The 27460-nt window shown below is 37.5% G+C and overlaps 1 protein-coding gene across 3 annotated transcripts in view; it reads left to right on the top strand.

Annotated features, from left to right (window-relative positions):
• Nucleotides 1–27460, top strand: part of mpdz (multiple PDZ domain crumbs cell polarity complex component) — a 151253-nt gene that overhangs the window by 42413 nt on the left and 81380 nt on the right. For 2 of the 3 annotated variants that reach the window (XM_079810729.1, XM_079810730.1), the window contains exons 6-16: nt 166–379; nt 4299–4427; nt 6265–6453; nt 7079–7181; nt 12770–12858; nt 13251–13452; nt 16570–16656; nt 16741–16823; nt 23372–23518; nt 24386–24553; nt 25219–25392. In XM_079810729.1, the coding sequence (XP_079666855.1) occupies nt 166–379; nt 4299–4427; nt 6265–6453; nt 7079–7181; nt 12770–12858; nt 13251–13452; nt 16570–16656; nt 16741–16823; nt 23372–23518; nt 24386–24553; nt 25219–25392 (1585 nt within the window). The remainder of the gene's footprint in view (nt 1–165; nt 380–4298; nt 4428–6264; nt 6454–7078; nt 7182–12769; nt 12859–13250; nt 13453–16569; nt 16657–16740; nt 16824–23371; nt 23519–24385; nt 24554–25218; nt 25393–27460) is intronic. The other variant, XM_079810731.1, reaches the window with a different exon arrangement.

Raw genomic sequence — 27460 nt, 5'->3', positions numbered from 1 at the left:
TTCCCTCCAAAATCCTGTCATCATGTTCAACTGATCAGATTTCTCTACATTTACACTAGCGTTAAGTCTTCATTTTAGCTTGAAACTTTCACATTCTTTGCTCAGTTGTGAGCTGATCTCAGAACTGCTTTGGCTGTTAAGCGTATGTTCTCTACTTTACCCTAGCGATGGAAAACTGAAGGAGGGAGATCAGATATTGGCAATTAATGGTCAGCCATTGGATCAGAGTGTCAGTCACCAGCAGGCTATCGTGCTTCTTCAGCGAGCATCGGACCATGTGAGCCTCACTGTCGCCCGTGGGCCCGTGCCACAGCTTTCCAGTCCGGTCGTGTCCAGAACCCCCAGTGCTGCTAGCACACTTTCAGCACACTCCAGTGCGGTGAGACAATGAGACAAACACACACATACAGACGTAGGGAGTTTTCACACCTGGTTTATTTGGAGCGTTAGTTTTGGAACCTGGTGCATTTTTCCCCTTAGTTTGGTTGATTTAGTAATATATGAAACTCTCAAATCCGAGTCAAAATAATTGGTCTGCGATCACCTGATAAAGGTGATCTCGGCCAGATTGAAAATTAACTCTGGAGTGGTTTGCTTGTGGTGAGAAAGCAATCTGACCCAATGGGCCAACAAACCAAGCTATATCATAATTCAAAATGGCCAATGGATTGCAGTGTATTATTCTATTCAAGGGAAATATACTACTTTTTTGTGGAAGGTTACACCACCAGAATGACAAATTTTGTTGAAAGTGATATTAAAGTTCTATTTCATGTCTTCCAACTGCCAAGGGATGGTTAAGCATGAGAATATTCCTGCTGCGCATAGTGGGGAGTGAGACCTAGAGATGTGACAAAATCCCCTTTTTAAAAGGATACGACCCCCTACTGCTTTCCTTTTGGGATTGCAGATTGTGTAGTTGGTTTGACCTTCAAGCTATCTTTCCTAACATCTGTGAACTGGACAAAGTGCTCAAAGTTGTAAATAGAGAAAAACTAAAATAGTTGGTATACTGTATAAAAACTTCCTATATTGAGTTGAGATGTGTGGTGGCTCTCACCCTGCACTCTCTTACCCCTTTTCCGCCATCATGAACCGGGTGCTAGTTCAGAGCCTTCTAAGAACTGGTTTGCCTTTTCACATGCTAGAGAGCCACCACAGAGCCAGGTGTTACATCACTGTATACGTCTCCTCTTTCTCAGCAATGCTAGCGAGGCAGCGGGAAACAAACACACCAGGCTTGTTCAAGATGCATCGGCGCTGCGCAGACAGATCAGCGCATGATATAAAAATACTGCAAGAGTGATTCAAAAGCATAAGGAGTCGTCTGCTCTAGTTGTACTTTGATGTCATATGGAGATCGGTCTGCACAGCGCCGATACATATTGGACAAGCCTTCCATCAACAATGGCGAACGTTGCGTTACTATTGATGCACATGGCTTTACAATCCTACATCTGCATCAAAACACAGCGAATCCAACGCATTCATGCAGCTTGCCGTAATTTGTATAGATGGAGATATTAGCTATTAGCTCGATTAGCTGCTATTAGACCAGCAATGTTTTGGTGCTACTTAAGAACCACTTTTCCTGGTTCAGAGCTGGTGCTTTGGATGTCGAAAACCAAAGAAACTAGGCTCTGGCTCCGAATCAGCACTCAAACTGCCTTGGTGGAAAAGGGGTATCAGTGTTATTGCCTCCTTAAGATTAATCACTTGTTGTATTCCTCTTTTGTAAGTCACTTTGGATAAAAACATCTCCTGAATGAATAAATGTAAATGTGTACATGTAGTAGTAACTTATGAGGACATATTACTGCTCTAAGGTACTATTATGCACCTTTTAGGGGTAGATAAGGTTAAAAAAAATTCCCTTTAAGGATACTGTCCCAATAACAAGTTGTTGTACCCCACATTTTTCAGCACTGCAGGGGTCGTTCCGGATCCCTCAGTGTCATTATCTTAGCTCTGAACACCTCCAGGGATGGCTTGTACACACATGCACCTCAATGCCTTTAGATGTGATAAAGTGCTGGTTTATGGGTATCTTGCAGCATAGAGAGTGAGAGGAAGTGGGAAGCCATATGGTTGGACGAGTTCCAACACTCACTCTACGGCCTTACTGATCAAAAGTGTCCATAATCTTTCAGCGGCCACATCATTTCAACAGCCACATTATTAGTTCAGTCCTGGCACAGTCAGACTGTATATATACCAGTACTGTCATTCGTATTACGTACTATGGATGGGAGTTAATTCGACATGCAATATGGCAGAATAAGTCCTGACTTCCAAATAAAAGAGCCAATCACCAACCGGTAAAGTCATTGCATTATTTCACCTGTCATTAGAATTTAATGTCCTGTACATGCACATTGGCTGGACCAATCTGAAATATAGATTTTTTTTTAAATATGCTATTTGAGCACAAGAAACAACATCTACTGTATAACACAGTACATGTCAGACTTTGTTGCCGATTTGAACATTTTTATGTTACTTTGGTAAACCGTTTTTGAGATTTCAGTATTTCCCCATTCATGTAGATAAGAGTTGGTCTTGCATGCCTGAAATAGCTTCCTGGAGGTGTTGCAAATATGGCAAGCAAGTGAACTGACTATCCTTGATAGGGACTTTGGTTGGACTTAGCAGGGGAAGCACTGTCTGTAAGCCCTTGCCTACAAGTGTTCCTAGGTATGACACGTTTGTGGAAGTGTTTGTACCACACTTTAAAGAGTAGCACAAGGAATTCTCCATTGTGTTCTTTCAAGACGAGCTCACAGTATGCTGTAGAGACCCACTGGTGATGGCCCATTAATTTCATGCTGTATTCCATGTGTAGAGCAAGAAGACCACCTTCAAACTCATGCACTGCCACCAGAGAGGTGATCACAACTGATGTTTCCTTTTAGGGTTGGTGTGTTGTCTGGCAACAAGGAGCATTGCACGGGCACATAGAGTTTGTTAGGATTAAGAGCAGTAATGCTAGCATTGATGCACTTTTACCCCATCCATTGTTCCATTCCAGACCAAATATTGACTAACCAGATTCTGTTCTATAGACCTTAATTAGGGTAGCACCGCACTTAAGTTTTGACAGGAGTGATAAATAGGATGTGAGGGATGGAAGTGTACAGTGTGTTCAATGGATTGTACTGTTGTTTAACAAAGCACTGAAATGTCTTTCCAAAAAAAAAAAACAGTAAACAAAAACTCCATAAAACAGTTCTGAAAGTTGTGAATTGTGGAAATTATGTGATCTAGGAACTTAATACAGTGCTTGCCATTGTAAAGACTGTAAGTCTATCCCTCACAGCCTTGTTTTTTTCATCCGTGTTAAATTCAATATGGCGTCTAACCTGAGGTCTTTTGTTGCTGGTTTTCTCAGAAGTTTTGTTTTAGAGTGTCAGATTTGAATGTTATGGCACAGTGTTGATGGATCTGTTTGTTTTAAATTAACTAACTTAATGTCACCTGTGGGTTTCCCAGGTAAATGTGAATGGTGCTCTTTGCCTTGATGTGGTAGCACAAATACTTGATTTTTTTATCAAGTATTTTTAGTGAGAAATTGATAATGGCGACACTTTGGTAATTAACTACTGGGGCAGGGTCTATGGTGTGGTCAGAATTAAATAGCACCATCAACTAGTGTGGAGCACAGGGATTGCTCCTTGCAAAACAACGGCTGTCACATTGATCGACAGTGGGGATCTCTGGTGCCCATGTGATACTTGATAGTCCTCAATCATGTCCGCTGGTGTGTCATTCCATCAGGAGTATAACTATGTCACAAGCCACTCCTACAAGAGTCTCTGTCCCGGACGTCTTTGCAGCAGCAATGTGGTCATCTGCCTTGATGTGGGTGAGTTTCCTTTGTGACACTATAGATATTGGTCATCCACTGGCTTAGTCAATCAGGAATCAGAAATTAGAACGAATACAACAGTAAAGAAGTCAAATGACTGGCAGTTTATGGTCACTTGAACAACATGCATTATTCATGAGAAATTTTCCAAAGGGTGAACAGGGGTCCTTCTCTTATAGGGCTGGCTGCATCACATATCTTTTGCTGTTGGTGTTGTATTTTGATTCCCGTTATGTGAGGCAGTAACATCCACAGTCTTTGTGGCACTTTGTGGTGGTCATCTGGCAATGATAGAATCGCTATTACTTTCTTATCTCACATTTTTTGGAAACAAATGAAACCAATTTGAATACAAAAATGATGAACGTTGTATGAATGTTTATCATCAAGGGCAAACTTATTTGTCATTGACCATCTTGCGTCTGCTTTTTAGACCCATTGGACTCACGTGGAGACAATTGAGCTGGTGAACGATGGAACTGGTTTGGGCTTCGGGATTGTTGGCGGGAAAACCACAGGTGTTATCGTCAAAACCATCCTACCTGGAGGCATCGCTGACCAGGTAAACACAAATCAGATCATCCATGTTTTGTTTTGTTTTGTTTTTTCTGTTCCTGGGTGACTTTTTTATGCACTCTTACAACCTGGGGTGTTTCTATCTGTCTGTACCTCTTAAAATGTCTCTTTCTCTGACTTTTTCTCCTAAACCTTAAACTCTTTGCTTTCTTTTCAAGCAATTACCTCGTAATATGTCTCTTTCTTTGACTTTTTAACCTTGACCTTAAACTCTTTGCTTTCTTTTCAAGGAAATAAAGAAAGACAAGTAAAAAAAAACTTAAGTCTACAATATGACAAATTAAATAACTGTTTAATAGTGTTGTAGTCAAGACCACCTAATCCGAGACCAAGACCAATTTGTGTTGAGACCAAGCCTGCAGCACTCCTGTTAGAAATTGAAGCTGACGCGCCTCGATCGCCCCCAGGTTGTTGGTCCCAGTATAGCTCATAACCCCCGCCCATCTGTGTATTCTAATGGACGCGAGACGAACTAAACAATCAAATTACACTTCATATAATTTTTTCCCAAAGATGGTTTCTGTCATTTTAGGCAGTCTTTATCATGCTGATTTAATTTCAAGTGTTTGTTTTTTAAATAAGTTTAGTTTTAGTTAGTTATTTGATGCTATAAAAACGGGGGGTGTGATGTCATGATTGACAGCTGAGATTGAGCACTTCTCTGAGTGAAGTAGTCACCAAGGCACCAACAGAGTTTTTCTGTTTTTTTGGGAGGAAATTGGAGCTTTAGCTTTAATTTCTACATTTCCATAACTGTTTATTTCACACGACATAATGATTTGTTCTGCATCTGCGAGAGTGGGAGCGGGCTTTTGATATCGCGGCTATACTTCCTGCTCTCTACTGCGCAGACTCCGGTCCCGAGGTCAGTACTGTGCAGACTCTGTCCCAAATCTGCGCAAGATGTCAGCGCCATATTCGGACCTCCGGAGGCTTCACTTTTCTTCAGCGGAAGCAAATTAAGTCGCGTCGTCCATATTTTTTTACGGCCTATGGTTGAGACCATGAAAAAAGCAGAGCGAGACAGAGTCAAAACTAGGCCAGCACTCCTTAAATTCATAAAGATCCACATTACCGCCTTAGAAATGACTTATTTTTAATCAATAAATATAATTAGAATAAGACACTATGGTGCCATCACAACAAAATTCATCTTACAGAAGATGCATCTGAATTGGTTTTCTGGAATAATGTTTTTTTTAATTATTGAATGTTCGTATAAAAGCAATATCATGTTTGCAGTCATGCTCAAATTTATGAAAATAGCTCTCTTGTTTTGTGATTATTGCTTAATTATATCACGTTATAATAGAAAAATCCTGATCTCATACAAGTGCTTTTTTGCAACAATATCTTGAATTTAGTGAGCATTTGTATTAATTTTGGTGACATTGACACAATCCCTCATTTATTTCTGATCAGGTACAATAAATAAATCAAAGTAGAAATAATTTATTGATTGCATCTGAAGCAGTACGTTTTACATCCAATCACATTAATGATGTTAATAAATAAATCAGACAAATGCACCGGTAATTTAGTAATATCCCAGCAGTTGTGGTCTTGACTGGTCTTGAAACAAAATCCAGAGTCTTCTATGTCTGAGACAGAGACAAGACAGAGTACAAATGAGACAGAGACAAGACCAAGACCTTCAAAAGTGGTCTTAAGAGCAGTCTCAAGACCAAGTCTTGAGTACTACAACACTACTGTCTAATAACCCTGTGATGGTGGTGTGAATTCAAATTAAGAACGAAAACAGATTGTCATAAAATCTGTTTATGAAAAATACATAAGTTCGCTGTCTCTCTCACTGCTTCCAGGACGGGCGCTTACGAAGTGGGGATCACGTTTTGCGAATCGGTGATACGGATTTGTTTGGTCTGAGCAGTGAACAGGTTGCTCAAGTTTTGAAACAATGTGGCAACAGAGTTCGACTCCTCATCAGTCGTGGGACAGCAGACGACGCTACGCCCGCTCCTGTTTCCTTGCCAACGGTCACTGAGCAACAGGTACAAGTGCCGTTCATATACAGATCAATCTGAACAACATTTAAAACACTGAGCTGTTTGATTAAGTGTAATAACTGACTCACCTAGAGGTATATGTTATTGCTCAGCGGTTGCTCTTTCATGATTCACAAGACTGACTTACAGTTTAATCAACTCGGGTGTGTCTCCTATAAGTCATTGGAATAAATTGAAACAAATGAAAAAATTGACATACAGTGAGAACATCTCAGATACTTTGGTCTTAGATGAATTTATTAAGAAACATTGCATATGTTTCCTCTTTTTTCCTTTATCTAATAATACAAAATATTTAAAAGTAAAAATAATTATTGAGAATATTATTATAATTGGTAATCTGTTAATTCTTTTTATGTACTCAGTATCATGTTTTAGTCTGGTTGTCTTCTGTAAGACTATATCTGTAACTAACAAAAGCCAGAGGCTTAATTTAGTAATAATTGTAAGAGCATTATTACTAAAGTTTTATTATCCTAAGTAGTTTATTGCATCTTTCTGTTGATCCTTAAAGATATCATCTTCAAGCAAGAGTATTCATATGATACTCATTTAAATTAAGATGTTTCTTTTTAATTTTGTTCTCATTGCTGTGTTTTCTGTTTTTCAGGGTTTTGAGGAAGAGGAACAGGGCGCTTTTGATGTTAGCTTAACGAAGAATGCTCAGGGATTGGGCATCACCATCGCTGGATATGTTGGGGACAAAACCTCAGGTGACCTTTAAATCATACACCAAATTATATTAACATACAGAACTGATGTACAAACTGAACAAACTAATGAATATTGTATTTCGTTTTATTAATGGTATTTCCGAATGCAAGCGTCACTCTAACTATAGCTCATGCGCAGATCCTAAGTCTTAAACTTCAGCTTGCATGATATGGACGTGAATGATACCTTGAATTCGGTGTGTTTAATATTCATTTAGTGTTATGGTTTGCTGCTGTATATAGATAGATGTGACATAAAATTATCTGTAGTCACAAAATATGTCTTTGAGGTATATTTTTCATGCACCCACATAAAGACTCAGACAAGACCTTGCTTGCAAAATCCGATAGGATTTATTTGAAACATTGTAATTAATACAGTACTACAAGTACTGTACTACTTCTCCACATCAACAAGCTTATCTTTGTGTTCGTGATGTAAATTCTCTAAGTGACGTCTTCACTTTAATAATATTTTGAGGCACGCAACACACTGAGGTCTCTCTTCATTACCCACCATTGTACTGGTGAATATACCTCATAATATTTTCTTGTCTTGAAGCTGTCTACACTAGATGCGACAAATCAAACGTTGCAAATCACTTTGTCCTTTGTGTCAGGGCCCTCGAGTGCGTCAGAAAGAGAACGGGGCATCAGTTTACTATTGGGGATTTATTGTGTGACGCCGCATCCAGTGTAGACAGCATGATTATAATGGGTTCTATTTGCTTTTGTTGCATCGCGCCGCTTGCATCTGGTGTAGATATGTTTATTTTGGTAGTTTTGACGTTTGAAGTAGATTCATCGTCTGCCTTACTTTTACCTGGCACTGGCAGTCCTTTCACAAACTTGTCTATGCTTAGTGCAGAATCATGCATCATTCATTGATATTTTTACACGGCTCCCTGCAATACTCAATTCTGATTCTTCAATTGCGCCATCTAGCGGTCTGTTATTCCAACAACAATCCACAATAACAGACTGCTCAAGTCATCTTGAAGTAATAAAATAGCAGGTATTGAGAATGAGGAGATGTCGTCACGACACAGCGCCCCGCCCCCCTTCCGCCATTTTGGGGGTCTGCCCGCCAGGTAATGGATTCGGATAGAGACTGGAGAAGAGATATTCTGATGATTACTATGTACATAGTTTTCCAAACTCAACTGAACATGAAGTTTTAATCCACCCAAGCCGATCTGAGAAAGCAGCGGCTGGTAAACGTACGCCATTATTTCACCACAGGGTGTCAGTCATGGTCTTAACTAGTGAGCGCGATGCTGAAGTGTGAGACACTTGATCAATACGAACCTTTATTTATTTGTATTAAACATGTTGATCACTATTCTGTCATTTTTCATTGTCAGTCATTTTACTGTATGTTATAAACATGTTTATGCCCAAAACGCTTAATTAATATTCAAGGTAGTTCTAGTTGACTGTAATTTTCCTCTACTGTGTGCGCATCACTGTTTAAGATTAATTCAATATTTAACATTGTTAACGTTACATCCATTTAAGGCACGTACCGAGCATTCATTCTACTTAAGAAGGCTGGAATAAAAGCACCGGCGCACACAAACGATCATTTAAATGTTTAGTCAAATTAATTTAAAAATATAAACTCAATAGGTATAAAATATTATCAGTAAGAGAAAAACACTGCTAATGATGACGGCACTGGACTGCTGCAGGATAGTGGGGAGATATATTTATTATTCAGAATGCACAGGAAATATATTTATAGAAACATTTCAGTGCAAGGTGGTTCGGAGTTCTGCCGTGGCAGCTCGTATGGGTCAACGTTTTTGATATCAGCCAGCTTCTCTAAATACCTCAGCTTGGCGCTGGTAGTACGTTTCTCCCTGTAAGAGACCTCTTCTTCTCCATTTCTTCTAAGTTTTCTCGTAATTTCTCCGCTTAAACGCCGCGATGATAATTCCTCGAGCCGTCTTTCCTGCTCTGATCTCTGTATCGCTCTTACAATGTTACCCCTGGCAACCGATAGCGTGGGATCCCAGAATGGTGTAGGGCTCAGACTCCGCCCACGACCATGACGTATCTCCTCATTCTCAAATTGAAAGTCATATTGAAGTAATAAAATATGTTAAATTAGTATTTTGTGTTTTGTGTTTGGGATAATAGTGGGGTCTTGTATCGCCCTGAAGAGGTTTTTCTTTGGATAACAATCTGCTGACTATACCCCCCCCCCCCCCCCCCCCTTTAATAACTCCGGTCCGCACCAAAGCATACAGTTTATTTTCCAAATGATTACTTATTACAGAATTAATACTCTTTAAAAGAATATACTTAAGTTTAAACTGAATGTAATATTCTCGGGCGCTTAATTCCATTTTAATTGCAGTTCAGTGAATGTACTGACAAGCATTTTTGGTAAATACAAATGTACTTTGTCATTTCTATTAGTGGTCAATATTTGGCTTTTTTTTATTTCAGCATTGGCTGATAAGTTTGTCTTTTTGGCTGATGTGTTGGAACTGGGACTTTGTTTATTTTTTTGACAGCACTGAGAACGCCAGTGCCTGAGCACTCAGTATGCCCATTCTCTATCTCCATTAGTTTATGGCAAAGACTATAGATATTGAAAGAAGATGTTTCACTCATTTTACTTTTGAATGGGAGAAACTGCAACACACTATAAGGCGGAACAAGACCCGCCGTATAAGTAAAAGAGCCAATTGCTGATTGGTAAAATCATTGTGTCACTGCAGCTCCGGTTCCCATAGAAACCTGCGACTCGTGCTTATGACTACACATGCGCATTGGCTGGTCTAGCCTGAAAAATACGCTTTTAACACTATTTGAGCATAAGAAACAACATTTATGGGACAGTTCATGTCAGATTTTGTTGCTGTTTTAAAATATGTTACTGTATTTAATTGTGAGTTTGGCAAGCAGTTTTTGAGATTTCAGGATTCCCCATTCAAATAGATAGGACTTGGATGCCGGAAATAGCTGGCCGGAGAAGTTGCAAATATGGCAGACGAATGAGCAGACTTTCCTTGAAAGGGACTTTTACGTTATTAGTATGTTATGAGTACATTATTAGTACGTTATTAATACGTTACTGTTAGAAAGTAAACGGTATATGAAGAAGTATTATAGCGTTTGCTTGTACATTAGTGAATATAAATATTAAATAGTATATTAAAAGCTCTTATATTGCTTGTATAAGATTTGAAATGCACTACAAGTGTATTACAGAGCATGCCGTCCATATAAGCTGCAAATGCTCTGCATACACAAGCCATTTGAGAGAATGAGTTTGTGGAATCTCTAATGAATGAACACTATAAATGACTATAAATTCCTTGTCATTTGAGGTGTCACATAAATCTTACATAATAAAATGTTGGTAATACATATGTAACTGTCTGTCATTTAATTGTCAAACAACTGTAATTTTCATTAAACCTGTGCCAGTTATGAAGGGTTTCGGGTAAGCGGATCCACTACAGCTTTGGCGCCTATGCTTTGTTGTTTATGCATCGTCACCATTGTTCCGCATTCTCATTGGTTTGCTCACTTTGCTGCCATATGGGGGGTTTCATGCTCAGGGAAAGCTGTCTGCGAATCGCTCCCCCAAGTGGAAAAATGTGCTGTTGCTGCCAGATCTCGTTCACCGATAATCACATTGTATTTGATGCAAAACTAACTAGACTAAAGCAAATGAAAAAAAGTCATAACTGATACTACTGTATTTTCATAGTATATAATTTTCTCCATAGGGAAATAAGTATTTAACGAAAACGTATATACCGTTAAAGACAGCTAGACCTTCTGTAAGTAGACCCACTGTAACTATCTGAGGTTGTTAATGATGGTATATGCGTTTGATAGTCATCAATTTGTGTTAAATTCCATCTTATAAAAAAAAAACTTTTACTTTTTATTTATTATTCTTATAATTTCTTATTATTATAATTACTATTTGTTGTATTATACTATGAGTTGCACAATTAAACAGTAAAAGACTGCGGTCTCGATTAAAACATTGATGCGATTCCTAAATAACAGTGATACGGCTTTCTATTAAACCTTTCCTTGACAAGTACGATCACAGCGAGCATTCAGATCTGCGTTGGTGCCGCTGACCCAGAGAGAGCAGTTGTCATGTATAGGTATGAAACAGCTTCACAAATAGTCTTTTCAACCACACAGTGTCGTTATTTCTGTATTAAAAACCTTCAAATTATCACAGAAAATTATACAAGTTTAAAGTTCAGGGCCCATATTCTTAAAGCTTCTAAGAATCCTCTCAGAAAGCTCCTAATTTACCATAAAAACTTCTACGTAGGAGTCTTGGCTTAAGAGTGATTCAGGACCGATCTGAGAGCAACTCTGAGCAAGGAAAATTCAAAAACTGTTATCTTGGTGAGGAGGCGGTACTGACTCCGTTGCTACGTATGACTCATGATATGATTGGTTTGTTGTTCAAGAAGGGAAAAAAAAGAGCGCTTTTAAGTATAGGGTCTATATAAACCTTTACTTTGAAATTAAGTAAACTCTCTCTCTCTCTCTCTCTCTCTCTCTCTCACAAAAAAAAAAAAAAAAAAAAAAAAAAAAAATATATATATATATATATATATATATATATATATATATATATTATTTATTTATTTATTTATTTATTTTTTTTAATGTAGTGATTACTTTCATTTCTGGCGCTATGGCATTTTTGCCCTGTGTCGGAGATGTTAGCGTGTCTAAGATCGGTCACAAACAGGATCCCTGCCCAATCTAATGGGTAGTGTCTTATTTACTCATGCATTGTGTGCAACACATTTCTTCTCCCTCTTCGCGTTTCGTCCATTTTCTCCGCTGCTAAAGAAACTCTTAAGCCTCTTAAAAGTCTTCGTTCATACTCCTAACACTTGTGGGCCTTAAGACCTCTTTTAAGGGTTAAGATGCTTTCTGAATTACTTTTTTCTTTACTAGGATTTTCTCTTTAATTTTAAGAGGAAATGCCCACCTTTTATAAGAATTTTCTCAGAATTTTGTCACTAGGAGCTACTTTTTGCATTAAGATTTTTCATGAATACAGGCCCAGATCTAAAGACTACAGTAGCACTGAGCAAAATACAGTACCTTTTGAAAATAACTTCAAATAAAGATAGTTTTGATTACATTGTTAAACCAGTAAGTGGTGACAAGTGAATGTTTTGTTATTGAATCATTCATTCCAGAGATTCATTCAAAAACACTCATTTCGGAGGCACTCAGCATACCCGGTTAAAGAAGTCACTGCTCGCCACTGCTACAAGTGCACATTCGAAACAATTAAGCACTCTTCTTTTTCACAATGTATTTTATTCAGGTTAACTTAGTGTAAGTTACATGTCACATGTTTAACTTAGTGTAAGTGACACTTACATGTTACATGTGATGATTTGTGTTTCCCACTCTATTAAAAAGATATGTTATTAAGTCTGCATTTGCAGAAAATACCACTCCTAAAAGAGTTTATTTTTCTTACTCTGGGCAGAGTCCAGCTAAATGCTTATTCTCATTCTACCGTGCTTCATTTTAGGCAACGTTTAACCTTCGCGGACTGTAATTTCCTGTTGCAGAGCCCTCTGGGATATTCGTGAAGAGCATTTCGAGCGACAGCGCTGTGGAGCAAGATGGGCGAATTCATGTTGGAGATCAGATCATAGCTGTGAGTTGTTTCACACCGAATGTGTCATATGAAACTCTTGTATACACATGTTTTGTGTTGCAGTGCTTATCAACATCAAAAGGTTTTGTGCTTTTACAGGTGAAAGCTGCTTCTGTGTGTTATTGTGCGTGTGTGAATGTGTACTTGTGTGTGTATATGCATTGGGGTGGGTGAAATAGCGGTTTGAGATATTTTATTTTAGTTGTTATTAATCATTTGCATAAAGTTAAATTTTTCTCATTTATTGAAAATGAATTAATTCCAATCAGTTTGTTTATGAAAAACCCTCCCATATATATTGATCTGTGTGACTTGGACTGTCAAGGGTCATATATGATCTCTACATGAGCTTGAAATGTATTAAAGTCTAAACTTTGTGTGTGTGTATGCAGGTAGATGGTGTGAATATCCAGGGTTACACCAACCAGCAGGCTGTGGAGGTTCTGAGACACACAGGTCAGACCGTGAACCTGAAACTCGTCCGACGCGGCTTCAAACCAGAGGACGCATGCCCGTCAATCATACCTGTCGCCATGGAGACTACCCCCAGCGCATCAAGAAACTCAACAATGGAGCGAACGAATACCAAGCATGGTAACATGCACACAATGGGCCCTATCTTGCACCCAGCGCAATTGACTTTGTACACCGACGCATGTGTCATTCCTATTTTGCACCCGCGCAAAGCGCGCTTTTCCCTCCACAGAAGCACGTCGCTAAACTAGTGAATGCACTTGCGCTACCTGGGCGGTTCAGCGCAAAAAAGGAGGCGTGTTCCGGCGCAAACAATCCCTGGTGCTATTTTGCTGTTCCATTAAACAATTGCGCCACTGACCAGAAAAAACCTAGTCTAAAGTCAGTGGCGCGTTGCGCGTTGTTCATTATGCTATTTTAAGGGCGCATGCTTGACCATAATGTATAGCGTGCACAACGCGCATACACTTTGCTCATGTAATCTACACAGATGCAACAGTTATTTTTGCAAATCATAAATTGTTACACTAAAAAAATATTAACACATGAGATGACGGAAATCATTGGGGTGTGCCACGAAGATGTGAAAAAAATAGGCATAAATCTAGCTTACAAATGATTCAGGCTAATTGTAATAATTAAGGATAAGACCTGTTTGCCCAATAGTGGCAAGACATATATGTATATAAGGACATCTGACAAACTGGTTTGTCCGTCAAGAACCAGGAAAAAAAATCGACTGAAAAACTGAAAAAACTGAAAGACTGAAAAAAAAAGACTGTGAAATCACCTTTACCATAATGTACAACATTACAACTTCACTTCTCTGTCTTTCACTGCTCTTACAAGAACATCAGTCTCCTCGGCTGTGAACCGCTCCTGGCGTGCGCCTGGTAAATACGCCATAATAATAGCAATCCATAATGGAACTTGCGCACCTGCTTTTAAAGGGAATGTTGGATGACGCTCGGATTGGTTTATTCACGTTACGCCCAAACCACACCTATGAATAATGAAGCTACTTCAGACCAACCCATTTTAGATTTGCGCCGGGCGCAAGAGCCATTTATCCCGCCGGGAAAATAGCAACAGCGCCGAGACCCGCCCACAAAGTTACTTGCGCTTCACGCTTTGACACTTGCGTTTCAGATCGTTAAAATAGGGCCCAATAACTGTTGTACTGTTGAATGAGAGTTTTGAATTAAGCTATTTCATTGGTCGCTGTCTGTTTAAACTAACTTCCAAGCAATAAACATGCCATTGAAGATTACAAAATAGTGTGCAGTGCCTGGTTGTGGAAGAACACAGTCGCTGCATAAGCTTCCTTCGAATTCCAATATTAGGAATGCGGTTGAACTTTATTTTTAATGAAGTTCCAGCTCAGTTGGGAAGACATTGAGCGTTTGTTCGCTTCATATCACCGCGGGTTCGTTTGTAAGTGATTGATGCACGGTTCGCACTTATATACACAGATCGGGTGGGCCCGATAAAGTAATAAAAAATAACATTCCAATTAATTGTGGGTGGATGAGAGATAAATAATTGTGTTTGTTTGATAAAGACATTTTGTGAGCCCTGTGGGTGAATCATTCCGGTTACCGTTTTTCCACAAAAAGAATTCAACAATTCCCCACGTGTACTGGCGGGGGATACGAAGCTCATTATTATATGCAAAACTGTTATCCAATCATAGCAGTGGGCGTTTATTCCCAAGACTTCAATGTGGCACGCCCATAAAAACTGAGCTGTTGTTTTTGAATGTAAAAACCACGCAAACGTCATAAGTTGACCAGTATACAGTATAGGGATGCAACAATACAGTTAGTCCACGGTTCAATACATACCTCGGTTTTTACCCACGGTTTTCGGTTCGGTTCGGTTCTGATGGCTTGTCACATACATTTTTTGTTATTCTATTCTTAGGCGACAGGAACCGCAAGAGGTTAAAGAGAAAAAAGACTATTTTTTTATTGCAATACTCTTTCTTTATTTTACTTAAAAGAATTGAAAAACCTTACTTAAACTTAAAACTTTACTTAAAAAAAAACTCTTGTACACATTCCTAGTGTATTGGATAATATAAAATAAATATATATAAAGATTTACACTGGCAGCTCAGAGCTGTACAGCAGCATTTAAGTATGAAATTGAATAAATAAATGTAAAAATAAAACACTACATAGACTTCACTATAAAATATACATTGATTCTTAGCTACTGTATTAGTTTTTCAGTCAAGAGCAGTGAGTGATTTTCTCTGTCTTTTGTTGACCTCTACACATCTAATATACAGACACGATTGCGATTTTACTTTCACTTTAGACATAACCGACTGTGTTTATGTTAACCTTGTGTGTATTTGACCGTATTAGCGCAGTTAGACGACTAAGTAGTTCTGTATTCACGTGTTTGACAGGCTTTTAGTGCGCGCGCTCTGAAAAGCGCATGTTAAAACTGCGCACGCGAATGAGCCGGTGTTGTGCCGAATTCTGACCCCCTGCCAAATTATTACCCCCCTCGTTGAAGTTGCTACCTGATTGCCTAATCCTAACCCCACCCCTATTCCCAACCCCTCCCCCACACCTACTCCTGAACCTTCCAATACTAGGGGGTAATAATCTGGCAGGGGGTCAGAATTCGGCACAACATGCAAGGCTTTAAAACGCATGCAAATAATGAACTTTCGTGATTGTGAATATCTAGTGTCCCGTGAGTATAACTCCACCACTAACGTGTGATGTGAATGTATGTCGCGTTGTTCAGTATTGGAATGGAGGCAAATTATAGAATTTGTAGAAAAATAATTAATTAAATGTGAAACCGAAAAAACGCAATTCACAAGCGCGTATTGAACCGTAAATGCCGTACCGAACGGTTCAATATTATATTGAGAATTGTGGCATCCCTAATACAGTATAAAAAAGGCCAGTTCATGACCCCTTTAAAACTCTTTCCTGATAAATACGTAAAGATGGAGAGAATACCTGAAGATATTACAACAGAAATGTTAAGCCAGAGCTGAGATCTAACTTTAACCCAATAAGAAAGAGAAAGAAAGTTTGGTAGATCCTCTTTGTATGTGTGCAAGTCCCACAGCCGCTGCACCATATTTAGTCAAAATCCTCACTCATCCTTTCATCACAATCCTAAGAGGCCTGTTATTATATAAAGAAAGTTCAAACCGACATGGTCACACATCACTGATGCCACTATGTTTTTGTCTTTGTGTGTGAGTAGATGAGAGACTGTTTCTCACCCCAGAGGAAAACGCCAAACCTCAGTCTGTCACGGTTCAACCCATCAGAACTCCAGAAAGACGTGACGGTGAGAGACTTTTGCCATTTTACGACTTATATCGGTGAACTGACACGCAGAGACGGGCAGATAATGTTGTCATGTCTCTCTCAGGTCCTGTTAAGCTGAGCTCGGAGGAGGAACACAATCTTTTGCAGAAGTGGCAGCATGAGCTCGGCGTCTGCAGTGAAGTCATTGTGAGTCATTTGTTAATGCTTGATTTTTTTTTAAATTAGAAAAACTTTTTGTCACCAAGTATGATTTGAAAGAAAGAAAAATAATGCCTTTGTACATTTGTATTGTCTCTTTAATAACATTGTCATAGTTAATAATGTCCTCATTTAATTTGTAGCTATTTTAATTAATTTGATATTTATGTGTACAGTTTGTCATTTATTTATAACAGATAATTGCTGTCCCCAATATTGCTGTCACAGAATTGTTTTTATTATGTAAATGAAAAGTGACAGGAGCCCATCTCTGTCATAGCAGTTCAATGATTTGAAATGTGATACATTTTTTGATTTTTATTAGATGTACTTAACCAGTCAGCACATTTCAAATTTAATTACAAATTTAATTCTCTTTTTTTATATGTTCAAAGTTAATTTTCTGCCAGCTAATTTGTTGTTTGCAAGACTAAGGCTTTTCCAACGCCTTTGCAGAAAAGTGAATAATGTCATTACCATCACACACAAAAAAATCCACTCAATCACATATATTTATATACATACACTGTATTTATTAACATAATTGAAGAATACTTTTAACATCTTTAATTTAATATTTCAAGATCATATAACTTCAGAGTGCCCCTTACTGCCCCTATATTTACCATTGTGAGAAAGTACACTTTAGTATACTTTAACCCTTTAAGACCTAAGGGTATTTTTACAATTAATTTTCCGCCTGGTGTTATTTACTAAAAAAGCTTGTAAAACATCAACCCTGTTGTGCACAGACAATTGACACACCTCTTTTTTTTCAAGACAAGCTGCACTGTCAGTATTTTTGTGTTGCATTGATGTCACCTGAATGTAAAATAAGTTATGGGACCATAAAGACAAATGAAAACATAAAACGGAAATTGAATCACTCAAATATTTATTGAAAACACACACAAATAAATAAAAGCTAAGCATATTTCCTCTGGAAAACAGTTTGTTCAAGTCTTTGGAGTCCTGGAACTCAGGAATAAACATGATAACTTATACAGAACCAAAACTATTTACATTTTTCCAAAAAAAGTCCAGGCGCTTTTGGCCTCTTTGGATTTTGGATATTTACTGGTGCCAAGCCTCAAAACAGTTCCTATCAGGAACTTCTCCACAAACTTTCTTCTCAAACTTTTTCCTCAAACTTTCTCCACAAAACTGCAGCGCGTCTCTCTCTCTCTCTCCTCAACACTAGCCGCGCGTCTCTCTCTCCACAATAACAGAGCTGTGGTAATGCGTAATGACGCACACCAACGTGGATGACGGATCAGCCTGTCATTGGTCAAACCCTCATCCAAAATGGCAGCTAGCATCGCGCTAGCGGCAAAAATGACGGAAAATTTCTAAATTATGGACATCAAGTGGATATATCTTGGATGTAAGCGTTTTGATTTATTGCTGAACAACTCCAAAAAGATGCACATGTTCCAGGCTGGATAGAAAACCTTCTGTAAAGGCTACAAAGACACCAAAGACACCCCCGTGATGGCTAGCTCGTTAGCTTTCTGCTGGAAAAAACGGTAAGAAAATCGATAAAAGTTTCATGAAATAATATAGATATTTATCGGAGGTGCCGTGTGACGTCGTGGGCGATGCCGTCGGGCTCTGAGGGTTAAGAAACTATACTTTAAAATAGAGAGAACTTATTATGGAAACAATATACTTAATTGTGAACTGAATGTAATGTTCTCTGACACTTAAAGGCATGGCAATTGCAACTAAATGAAAATATATTATAGTTCTAATTTATATTAAATATAGGGATGCGCCGATACCGATACCAGTACTCGGGTGTCGGTCCGATACTGTTGTGAAGTACTCGTACTCTTAAAACTACCCCGATACCACTTTATGGATGCATCCACTCAATGCATCTTCGGATGCGGAGCCGTGCGGAAAGTTACATAATTCGCCGTGCACACCGCGGCGCCAAGTGCAAAGGGGTCTCGCACTCTCAAAGCGCACGACTGTCATAATATGGCTTCATTTTTGCCGCGCGCACCCAAGCGCTAGTGTGGACGCGGCGAGTATAAACCAAGCTTAACCGCTCGTGAGGCAGATACCTCTCGGTAGTGAGTGCTGAAAGTGAAGGGCTGTTTAGTAGGGATGTGCGCAATGACTAGCCTAACCCCGGTAGTATAACAAGCCTAAGCAAGCTTATTGTTAGTTACATGTGACATGACATGGAAGAAAATGGAAAAGTTTTGTGAAACTTTTCAAAATCCCTCCTTCAAACGAGTGGAGATTTATCTGAAGCCTCCGCGAGCGCCAAAGAAAACCAACCGTCGTCACTACTTTCCACTAAAGAAACGTGAAGCTGCCTACGTCCGAATATGGCGCTGACATCTTGCGTTGATTTGGGACAGAGTTTGCCAGTAGTGACCTTGGGAAGTAGAGTCGCAATATCAAAAGCCCACCCACACTCTCGCAGATGCAGAACAACTCATGTTGGAGTGAAATAAACAGTTATGGAAATGTAGTAACTAAAGCTAAAGCTCCAATCTCCTCCCGAAAATCCCCCAAAAAAGTCAGTTAGTGCCTCGGTGACTACTTCACTCAGAGAAGTGCTCAATCTCAGCTGTCAATCGTGATGTCACACCCCCCGTTTTCATAGCATCAAATAACTAACTACAACCAAATTGATAGAACGAACACTTGAAATGAAATCATTGTGATAAAAACTGCCTAAAATGACAGAAACCATCTTTGGGAAAAAAAATATTTGATGTGTAATTTGATTGTTTAGTTTGTCTCGCGTCCATTAGAATACATGGAGGGGCGGGGGTTATGAGCTATACTGGGACCAACCACCTGGGGGCGATTGAGACAAGTCGGCTTCAGTTTTTAACACGAGTGCGGCAGGCTTGGGGTAAATAGGAAGGAGAAACCATGTGACTGGAACAGAAGATAGAGTTCAGTATACGGGAGAGGGTGTCCTCTGGTGGTTAGGAGGGGGACCGCAGGTTGGGATGTTACACTTATGCACTTTATATGTAATTTCCTAAATACTTCTATTGTTTGATAGAAGTATCTAGGAAATTGCACTGACAAACATTTATGGTAAACTAAAATACACTTTATTGTAATTTCTGTAAAAACGTGCGTGCCATGTATTTAAATAAATAAGTATTTAGACATTTTAAATTATTAATTTGCAAGTTAATACATTTTAAATGTGTTAACTTTAAATTAGGGCTATCACAATTAACATTAGCGCATGCAATGAATTTAACGCAATTAATGCAGCATCCATTTTTTTTCCCCGTCATATTTGGCTAGCGTTACATTATATGATCAGATGCTCATTCATGCAAATGCTTTTAAACCATTCAAGTGCGATAAGACACAAAAGCGAAAGCAGTGCAGTACTGGCGTGTGTCTGTGAATCTCCTGTCTGTGTGACACACACGACTCGTGCGCACAGAAAGCCGCTTCAGACAGCTCTTGAATGGACAAAAACACACAAATTATGCCAGTTTTGTCGAGTATCCTCTCAAGCACAGTCTTAAATAAGTTAAATTAAGTCTTAAATGAACATGAAAAGCCTAATAAACCTGCTGCTTTCTTTCATTAAGGATAATCAAAGAACAAAAGGAAAAGAGAAAATCCCTTAAAATAACTTTTGTAGTTTTAATAAGGATTAATCAATATTTAATTTAGAATTGATGCAGTGAAGACTGTGAAGTGTTTGATAAATACTAGACTCAATTTCTTATATTTCCTACCTGTTAGACCTACCTAAAAATCTTAAAGTACTGTTTACAAGGTTACATGGGTCAAAACAACGAAAAGAATAACTTTTTGTGCATTTTGACAGGGTAAGTAAAAAGCTGAACTGGTCTGACTGGTCCTATAGGAAAAATTGAGCCATTATAATAAATGTGACATTTATTATAATGGATTTTTGTGATGATTGTTTTAAGTTCACTTAAATGAAAAACATTTTTTTAGTCTAATACATGTTAAATTGGTCACACTTTAGTTTAGGGTACAATTCTCACTAGTTAACTACTATTAACTATGACTTTTGCCTCAATAAAGTCCTAATGAGTGCATATTACTAGTTAGTAAGGTAGTTGTTAAGTTCAGGTATAGGGTAGAATTAGGGATGTAGAATATTGTCATGCAGATGTGCTTTATAAGTACTAATAAACATCCAATATCCTAGTAATGTGCATGTTAATAAGTTAAGTTAATAGTGAGAATTGGACCTTAAACTGAAGTGTCACCATTAAAATATATAGTTTTACAACCCCAAATCAGAAAAAGTTGGGACAGTATGGAAAACACACAAAAAAAGAAAAAAGAAGTGATTTCTAAATTTACTTTGACTTGTATTTCATTGTAGACAATATGAACACAAAATATTTTATGTTTTGTCTGGTCAACTTCATGTCATTTGTAAATATGCATCCTTTCCTGTCATTCAGACCTGCAACACATTTCAAAAAAAGTTGGGACAGGAGCAATTTAGGGCTAGTAATGAGGTAAAATGGTTCAATAATGATGTGATTTGAAACAGGTGATGTCAACAGGTGATTGTAATTATGATTTGGTACAAAAGCAGCATCCAAGAAAGGTCTAATCCTTTAGGAGCAAAGATGGGCTGAGGATCGCCAGTTTGCCAACAAATACGTGAGCAAATTATTGAAATGTTTAAAAACAATGTTCCTCAAAGAAAGATAGGAAGAGATTTGGATATTTCACATTCAACAGTGCATAACATAATTAAAAGATTCAAGGAATCTGGAGGAATTTCAGTGCGTAAAGGACAAGGGCGCAAGCCTAAGCTGAACAACCGTGATCTCTGATCCCTCAGGCGGCACTGCATCAAGAATCGTCATTCATCTATAAGCCATATCATCACATGGGCTCAGGACTACTTTGGCAAACCTTTGTCAAGTACCACAATACGTAGTTACATCCACAAATGCCAGTTAAAACTGTACTGTGCCAAAAGGAAGCCCTATGTTAACAGTGTCCAGAAGCGCCGTCGACTTCTCTGGGCTCGGAGGCATCTGGGATGGACCATCACACAGTGGAAACGTGTACTGTGGTCAGATGAATCAGTATTTGAGGTATTTTTTGGGAGGAATGGACGCCGTGTGCTCCGGACCAAAGAAGAAAAGGATCATCCAGACTGTTACCAGCAACAAGTCCAAAAGCCAGGGTCTGTCATGGTATGGGGTTGTGTCAGTGCCCTTGGCAAAGGTAACTTGCACTTCTGTGAAGGCACCATTAATGCTGAAAAGTACATAGAGATTTTGGAGCATAATATGCTGCCTTCAAGAAGACATCTTTTCCAGGGACGTCCATGCATATTTCAACAAGACAATGCAAAACCACATTCTGCACACATTACAAAGTCCTGGCTGCGGAGGAAGAGGGTACGGGTACTTGACTGGCCTGCCTGCAGTCCCGACCTGTCTCCAATAGAGAATGTGTGGTGCATTTTGAAGCGCAAAATGCGACAATGAAGACCCCGTACTGTTGCCCACCTTAAGACTTGTTTGAGGAAGAATGGGACAAAATTACACCTGAAACACTTCATCACTTGGTGTCTTCAGTCCCTAAACGTCTTTTAAGTGTTGTGAAAAGGAATGGCAACATTACAAAGTGGTAAATGCTTTACTGTCCCAACTTTTTTTGAAATGTGTTGCTGGTCTGAATGACAGGAAAGGATGCATATTTACAAATGGCATGAAGTTGACCAGACAAAACATGAAATATTTTGTGTTCATATTGTCTGCAATGAAATACAAGTCAAAGTAAATTTAGAAAGCACTTCTTTTTTTTTTTTTTTGCGTTTTCCATACTGTCCCAACTTTTTCTGATTTGGGGTTGTAATTTATGCTATAATTAATGGCTAAAATTGAGAAAGAAATGTTTTTCATAGAAACATCAGTAGCAGTATTGGTGTGTATGCCGGTGATACCCTCTTTCATAAAAAAGATGCCATTAAACAAATATTTAAAATTTAGGCTACGTATTAATGTCTACTGATGTTGTTTCTACATTAATTTGGAGATTAAATGTGAAATGATGACAATATAAAAAATATATTAATAACTTAGATAACTATTTTATAACTTTAATGTTAGGTGCGAATAATCACAATTAATTACAGAAAAATGTGCGATTCATTAGTTAATTGTTTTAATCGATTGACAGCACTACTTTAAATGTAATATAGAATAACACACTACAGTTAAAATTATAATTTACATGTGTTTTATATGTGCTTTTGTGTGTTAGTCAAGTATACTTCTTTAAAGCATGACAAAAGATTATTAAAATAATGGTTTAAAATGTACTTTATTTAATTTGATATTATTACAAAGTACACTTTTAAAAGTGTTAAGAACACACTTAATCTGATATGTATTACTACTAACATCAAAATCTGTTTGAATATTTGGAGTGAAGCATTTTTTGACACCTGTGGCTCATGCTGAAGTAAATGAGGGCTTTTTTTAAAGTTTGTGATATTTTTTGAAAGGTTCAGTCATTCTGTGTTAATGTATGTGCAGGTGGCTCAAGTAGAGAAGTTTAGTGAGAACAGCGGTTTAGGGATCAGTCTGGATGCATGTGCCGGCCGTCACTTCCTTAGCTCCGTACTTCCTGAAGGACCCGTCGGACGATCTGGAAAGATCTGTAGTGGAGACGAACTGCTAGAGGTAAAACCAGCACACATCAGAATCACCACCATAAAAAACAACTGACCACCAATATAAAAAAAAATTCTAATTATTATTGGAATTTGGCCCAATTTTGATTACGTATGTGTCATATGTCTTTAATTAATTAAATTAACCAGTAGGCTTATGCTTGTATTTACTGCATTATCCTGTGCACAGGAATATTCCAATAGCTGGAAGGCATGTAAATGTATTTTTTGGAATAAGGGCTTAAACAGACCTTAATCAGAAATATGCTGTACCGTTCAAAAGTTTGGAGTCGTTAAGTGTTTTTTTGTCTCTTGTGCTCACCAAGGCTATATTTATTTGATCAAAAACACAGTAAAACTGAAATATTTTTAAAATGTAAAATTGTAATTGTATTGCAATACATTTTTTAAAATGTAATTTATTCCTGTGATGCAAAGCTGAATTTTCATCATCATTATTGCTAGTCTGCAGTGTCACATGATCCTTCAGAAATAATTCTAATATGCTGATTTGCTGCTAAAGAAACATTTCTTATTGAGTGTTAAAAACAGTTGTGCTGCTTCATATTTTGGGGATTTTTTTATTTAAAAAAACAGCATTTATTTAATTTATATTTTGTAAGATTATAAATGTTTTTACAGTCACCTTTGATCAATTTAATGCATCCTTACTGAATAAAATATTAGATTCTTAAAAAAAATTGTACAGACCCAAACTTTGAATGTTTTTTTTTAAATGGCAGATTATTAAACATTTGCGTTTGGTCCTCTCAATGTTGAATATTTGGTAAAAATAAATAAAGAAATAATATAATAATGTGTTTACTATCTCTTCATTATTCTCTGAATATTCATACATTTGTGTGTGTCTGTTCAGGTGAATGGCATTCCTCTCAGAGGAGAGAATCACAAAGAGGTTGTTGACATACTGAAAGAACTTCCTGTATCTGTGACCATGGTCTGCTGTAGACCCGCCCCAATAATGACTGACAGCCAAATTGACCAACCACAGCCAGAGGATGTGGCCACAGATTCCATAGTTCAGGTACATTAAATCATACATTGAATATCAAATCCTGTTTATATTTAATATGTAAGATTACATGAGTTATGGATAATGTACAATTAGTTCCACATTATAGCAAAACAGTGTGGTTGTGGTCTTTTCTTTCCTCCAAGAAAACTAAATTAAAATTAAATGAATCAGCCCTAAGTGGAGTTTTTTAATTATGCGTTTCATTTCATTTTATCATACATATGGGCCATATAGAATATTTAGGGATTTACAGATTAACAAGTAGTTTGTCCTAAATATTTTTTTTTATACTGATTATTCAAATTGTTAATCAAATCAGCTTTGAATCAAAATTTAATTGATCTTCTGTAACCTAAATCTGTTTTATAATTGTCCTTTTATATTGATAAAGTTCTTGTCTTCCATGAGCCTGAGCAGTTCAGTCAGACTTCCCTTTGTTGGGATTATATCAGATTACACGTTATAATCTCTGTACATCTCAAATCGCTCTCAGAGGATAGACTTTCAATGCCCAAATGGATAACGCAGTCTAGCTATCAATAAAAGGTGTGGGTTTTGCATCCACACAGTTACATGAGGTAGATGTGAGGTAGAGGTAGAATATGTGTTATGCTTCTGAACAATTATTAGGGATTTTGTGGGAAATTAAGGTAGTGTTTACCTTGTTTGTGTAGGTGCAAGATGATTTTGAGGATTTCCTGGTCTCTGGCAAATCAGATGACACCCTGAAAGATCATGTGACTGAAGAGCCCACCGGAACGCCGTTAGCCATGTGGGAAACGGAGATTCAGGACATTGAACTAGAGAAAGGGGAAAGTGGGCTGGGCTTCAGCATTCTGGATTACCAGGTGAGAACATTGGAGGACCTCCCATCAATTCCAATTTCACAGGTCCAACAAAGCAGTAACTTATGAATTTGATATCGATATGTTTGATATTGATTGATTGAAAGAACTGGTTAATGAAAGGCATATGTTTGTGAATCAGATCTTAAGTATATATATTTTTAAAAGGTTAGGTTTATGTTACTTTTTTTAAAGTGCATTTTAAATCTATTTTTAATATGTTGTGCTTTAAAGAAGTACACGTATTTTGATGTGTTGACTAGCATAATAAAGCACATTTAAAGCACTTGATTATAATTTCAACTGTAGTGTGTAATTTAATATTACAAGTTAAAATATTTGACTAAATTGCAACTTCATCATGTCACATGTGTAATTACAAATATATTTAAATACATGTCATGCAAGTTTCAATAGAAATTATATTAAAGTATATTTTAGTTTACCATAAATGCTTGTCAGTACATTCGGCAGTGCACCAGGGGTGTAGGTTAAGGGGGGTGGGGTAACAACACACACAGTTTCAGCCAATCTCATGTTAATCTTGAGTACCTATAGAGTACATTTACATTACATTTATGCATTTAGCAGACGCTTTTATCCAAAGCGACTTACAACTTGGGGGGTACAACTTGGGAGTAGCATTCAATCCTTCATATCTCAAAAAAGTTTTTAGGTTTATCATATTTATAAAAGACATATAAGCTGTACCGACTCTTTCCGAAAACAATACATGTACATACGCGAAAAAAACTGTCCGAAACTTGTTCGAATCCTGAAGGAGTGTATTTGTCACAGAAAGACTGTGTCATACGTCCTACAAATTTTTTGAAAATTTGGCCATGTTTGGCATTAGAGCCCCCCCTTTTACTTTTTTTGCAAATAGCACTGGTGCGACAGAGGCTGAAAGTTTTGTAGAACAGGCCACACAATTTTAGCACAAAAATAAAATGTCTGTTACTATCTCTGAAAAGCACCACAAGTAAAAAGTACAATAAAATACAAAACAGTATTTAAGAATAAATCTAATAATAACAATTATTATAATCATTTTATTTTACAGAAAACTGCAGGGTGACCTTGTCACATGCAGGGGGCCTATAACTATACATAAATAGAAAGGTCTAAGGTTTTATTAAAAACTATGATTAAATATAAAAATATTTAAAATAGCTGTGACTGTACTTTCTTCTCTCTACACTGGAGAAAAACGTATGGATCTGCATGTTAACTCACTTCACTCAAACAAGTAGCTCTCTTTCAAACACATGCAAAACTGTTTTGCACGCGTACTACTGTGGTAAATGTATTAATTCAGTTATTAAAGATGTACTTAAGTCCTACTTAAAGGGATAGTTCACCCAAAAATGAAAATCATTTCATCCTTTACTCGCCCTCAAGTTGTTCCAAACCTGTATGAGTTTCTTTGATCTGCTGAACACAAAAGAAGATATTTTGAAGAATGTTTGTAACAAATCAGATAGAGCAACCATTGACTACCATAGTATTTTTTTCCCTACTATGGTAGTCAATAGTTGCTCTCTATGCTTGGTTACAAACATTCTTCAAAATATCTTCTTTTGTGTTCAGCAGAAGAAAAAGACTCATACAGGTTTGGAAAAACTTGAGGGTGAGTAAATGATGACAGAATTAAAATTTTTGGGTGAACTATCCCTTTAAGTGGGTCAAAAATGCTCAGCTTCTCAGCAAATTGCATTTAAAACAAATTCAAACTATATTACAAATACATTTTATTGAAATTAACATGTCAGAAAACGTTAAGTTCAGTTCGCTCTTAAATATACCTATTTATTTTAAAGTATAATATTTCTGTAATAAGTACTCTTTTTAAAAGTGTGCTGAAGTGTACTTTTTTTTCACAAGGATTGTTTATTTTATATTAAATTCGGACTACATAATTTATTTTTCCTTGACACTTCTATTTAGTAGAAAAATAGTAACGCAAAAATAAATATTGTCCTTATTTATTTATTTTTTAAAAAGTACTAAAGTACCACAACAGACTTTATCTTCGTCTTGTATACCTGAATATATATGAGGTAAGAATGAC

Source organism: Gobio gobio (assembly GCF_949357685.1).
Source record: "Gobio gobio genome assembly, chromosome: 2".
NCBI lineage: Eukaryota > Metazoa > Chordata > Actinopteri > Cypriniformes > Gobionidae > Gobio > Gobio gobio.
The sequence above is the reverse complement of the archived record's forward strand: the minus strand, read 5'-3'. Positions and strand labels throughout refer to the sequence as shown.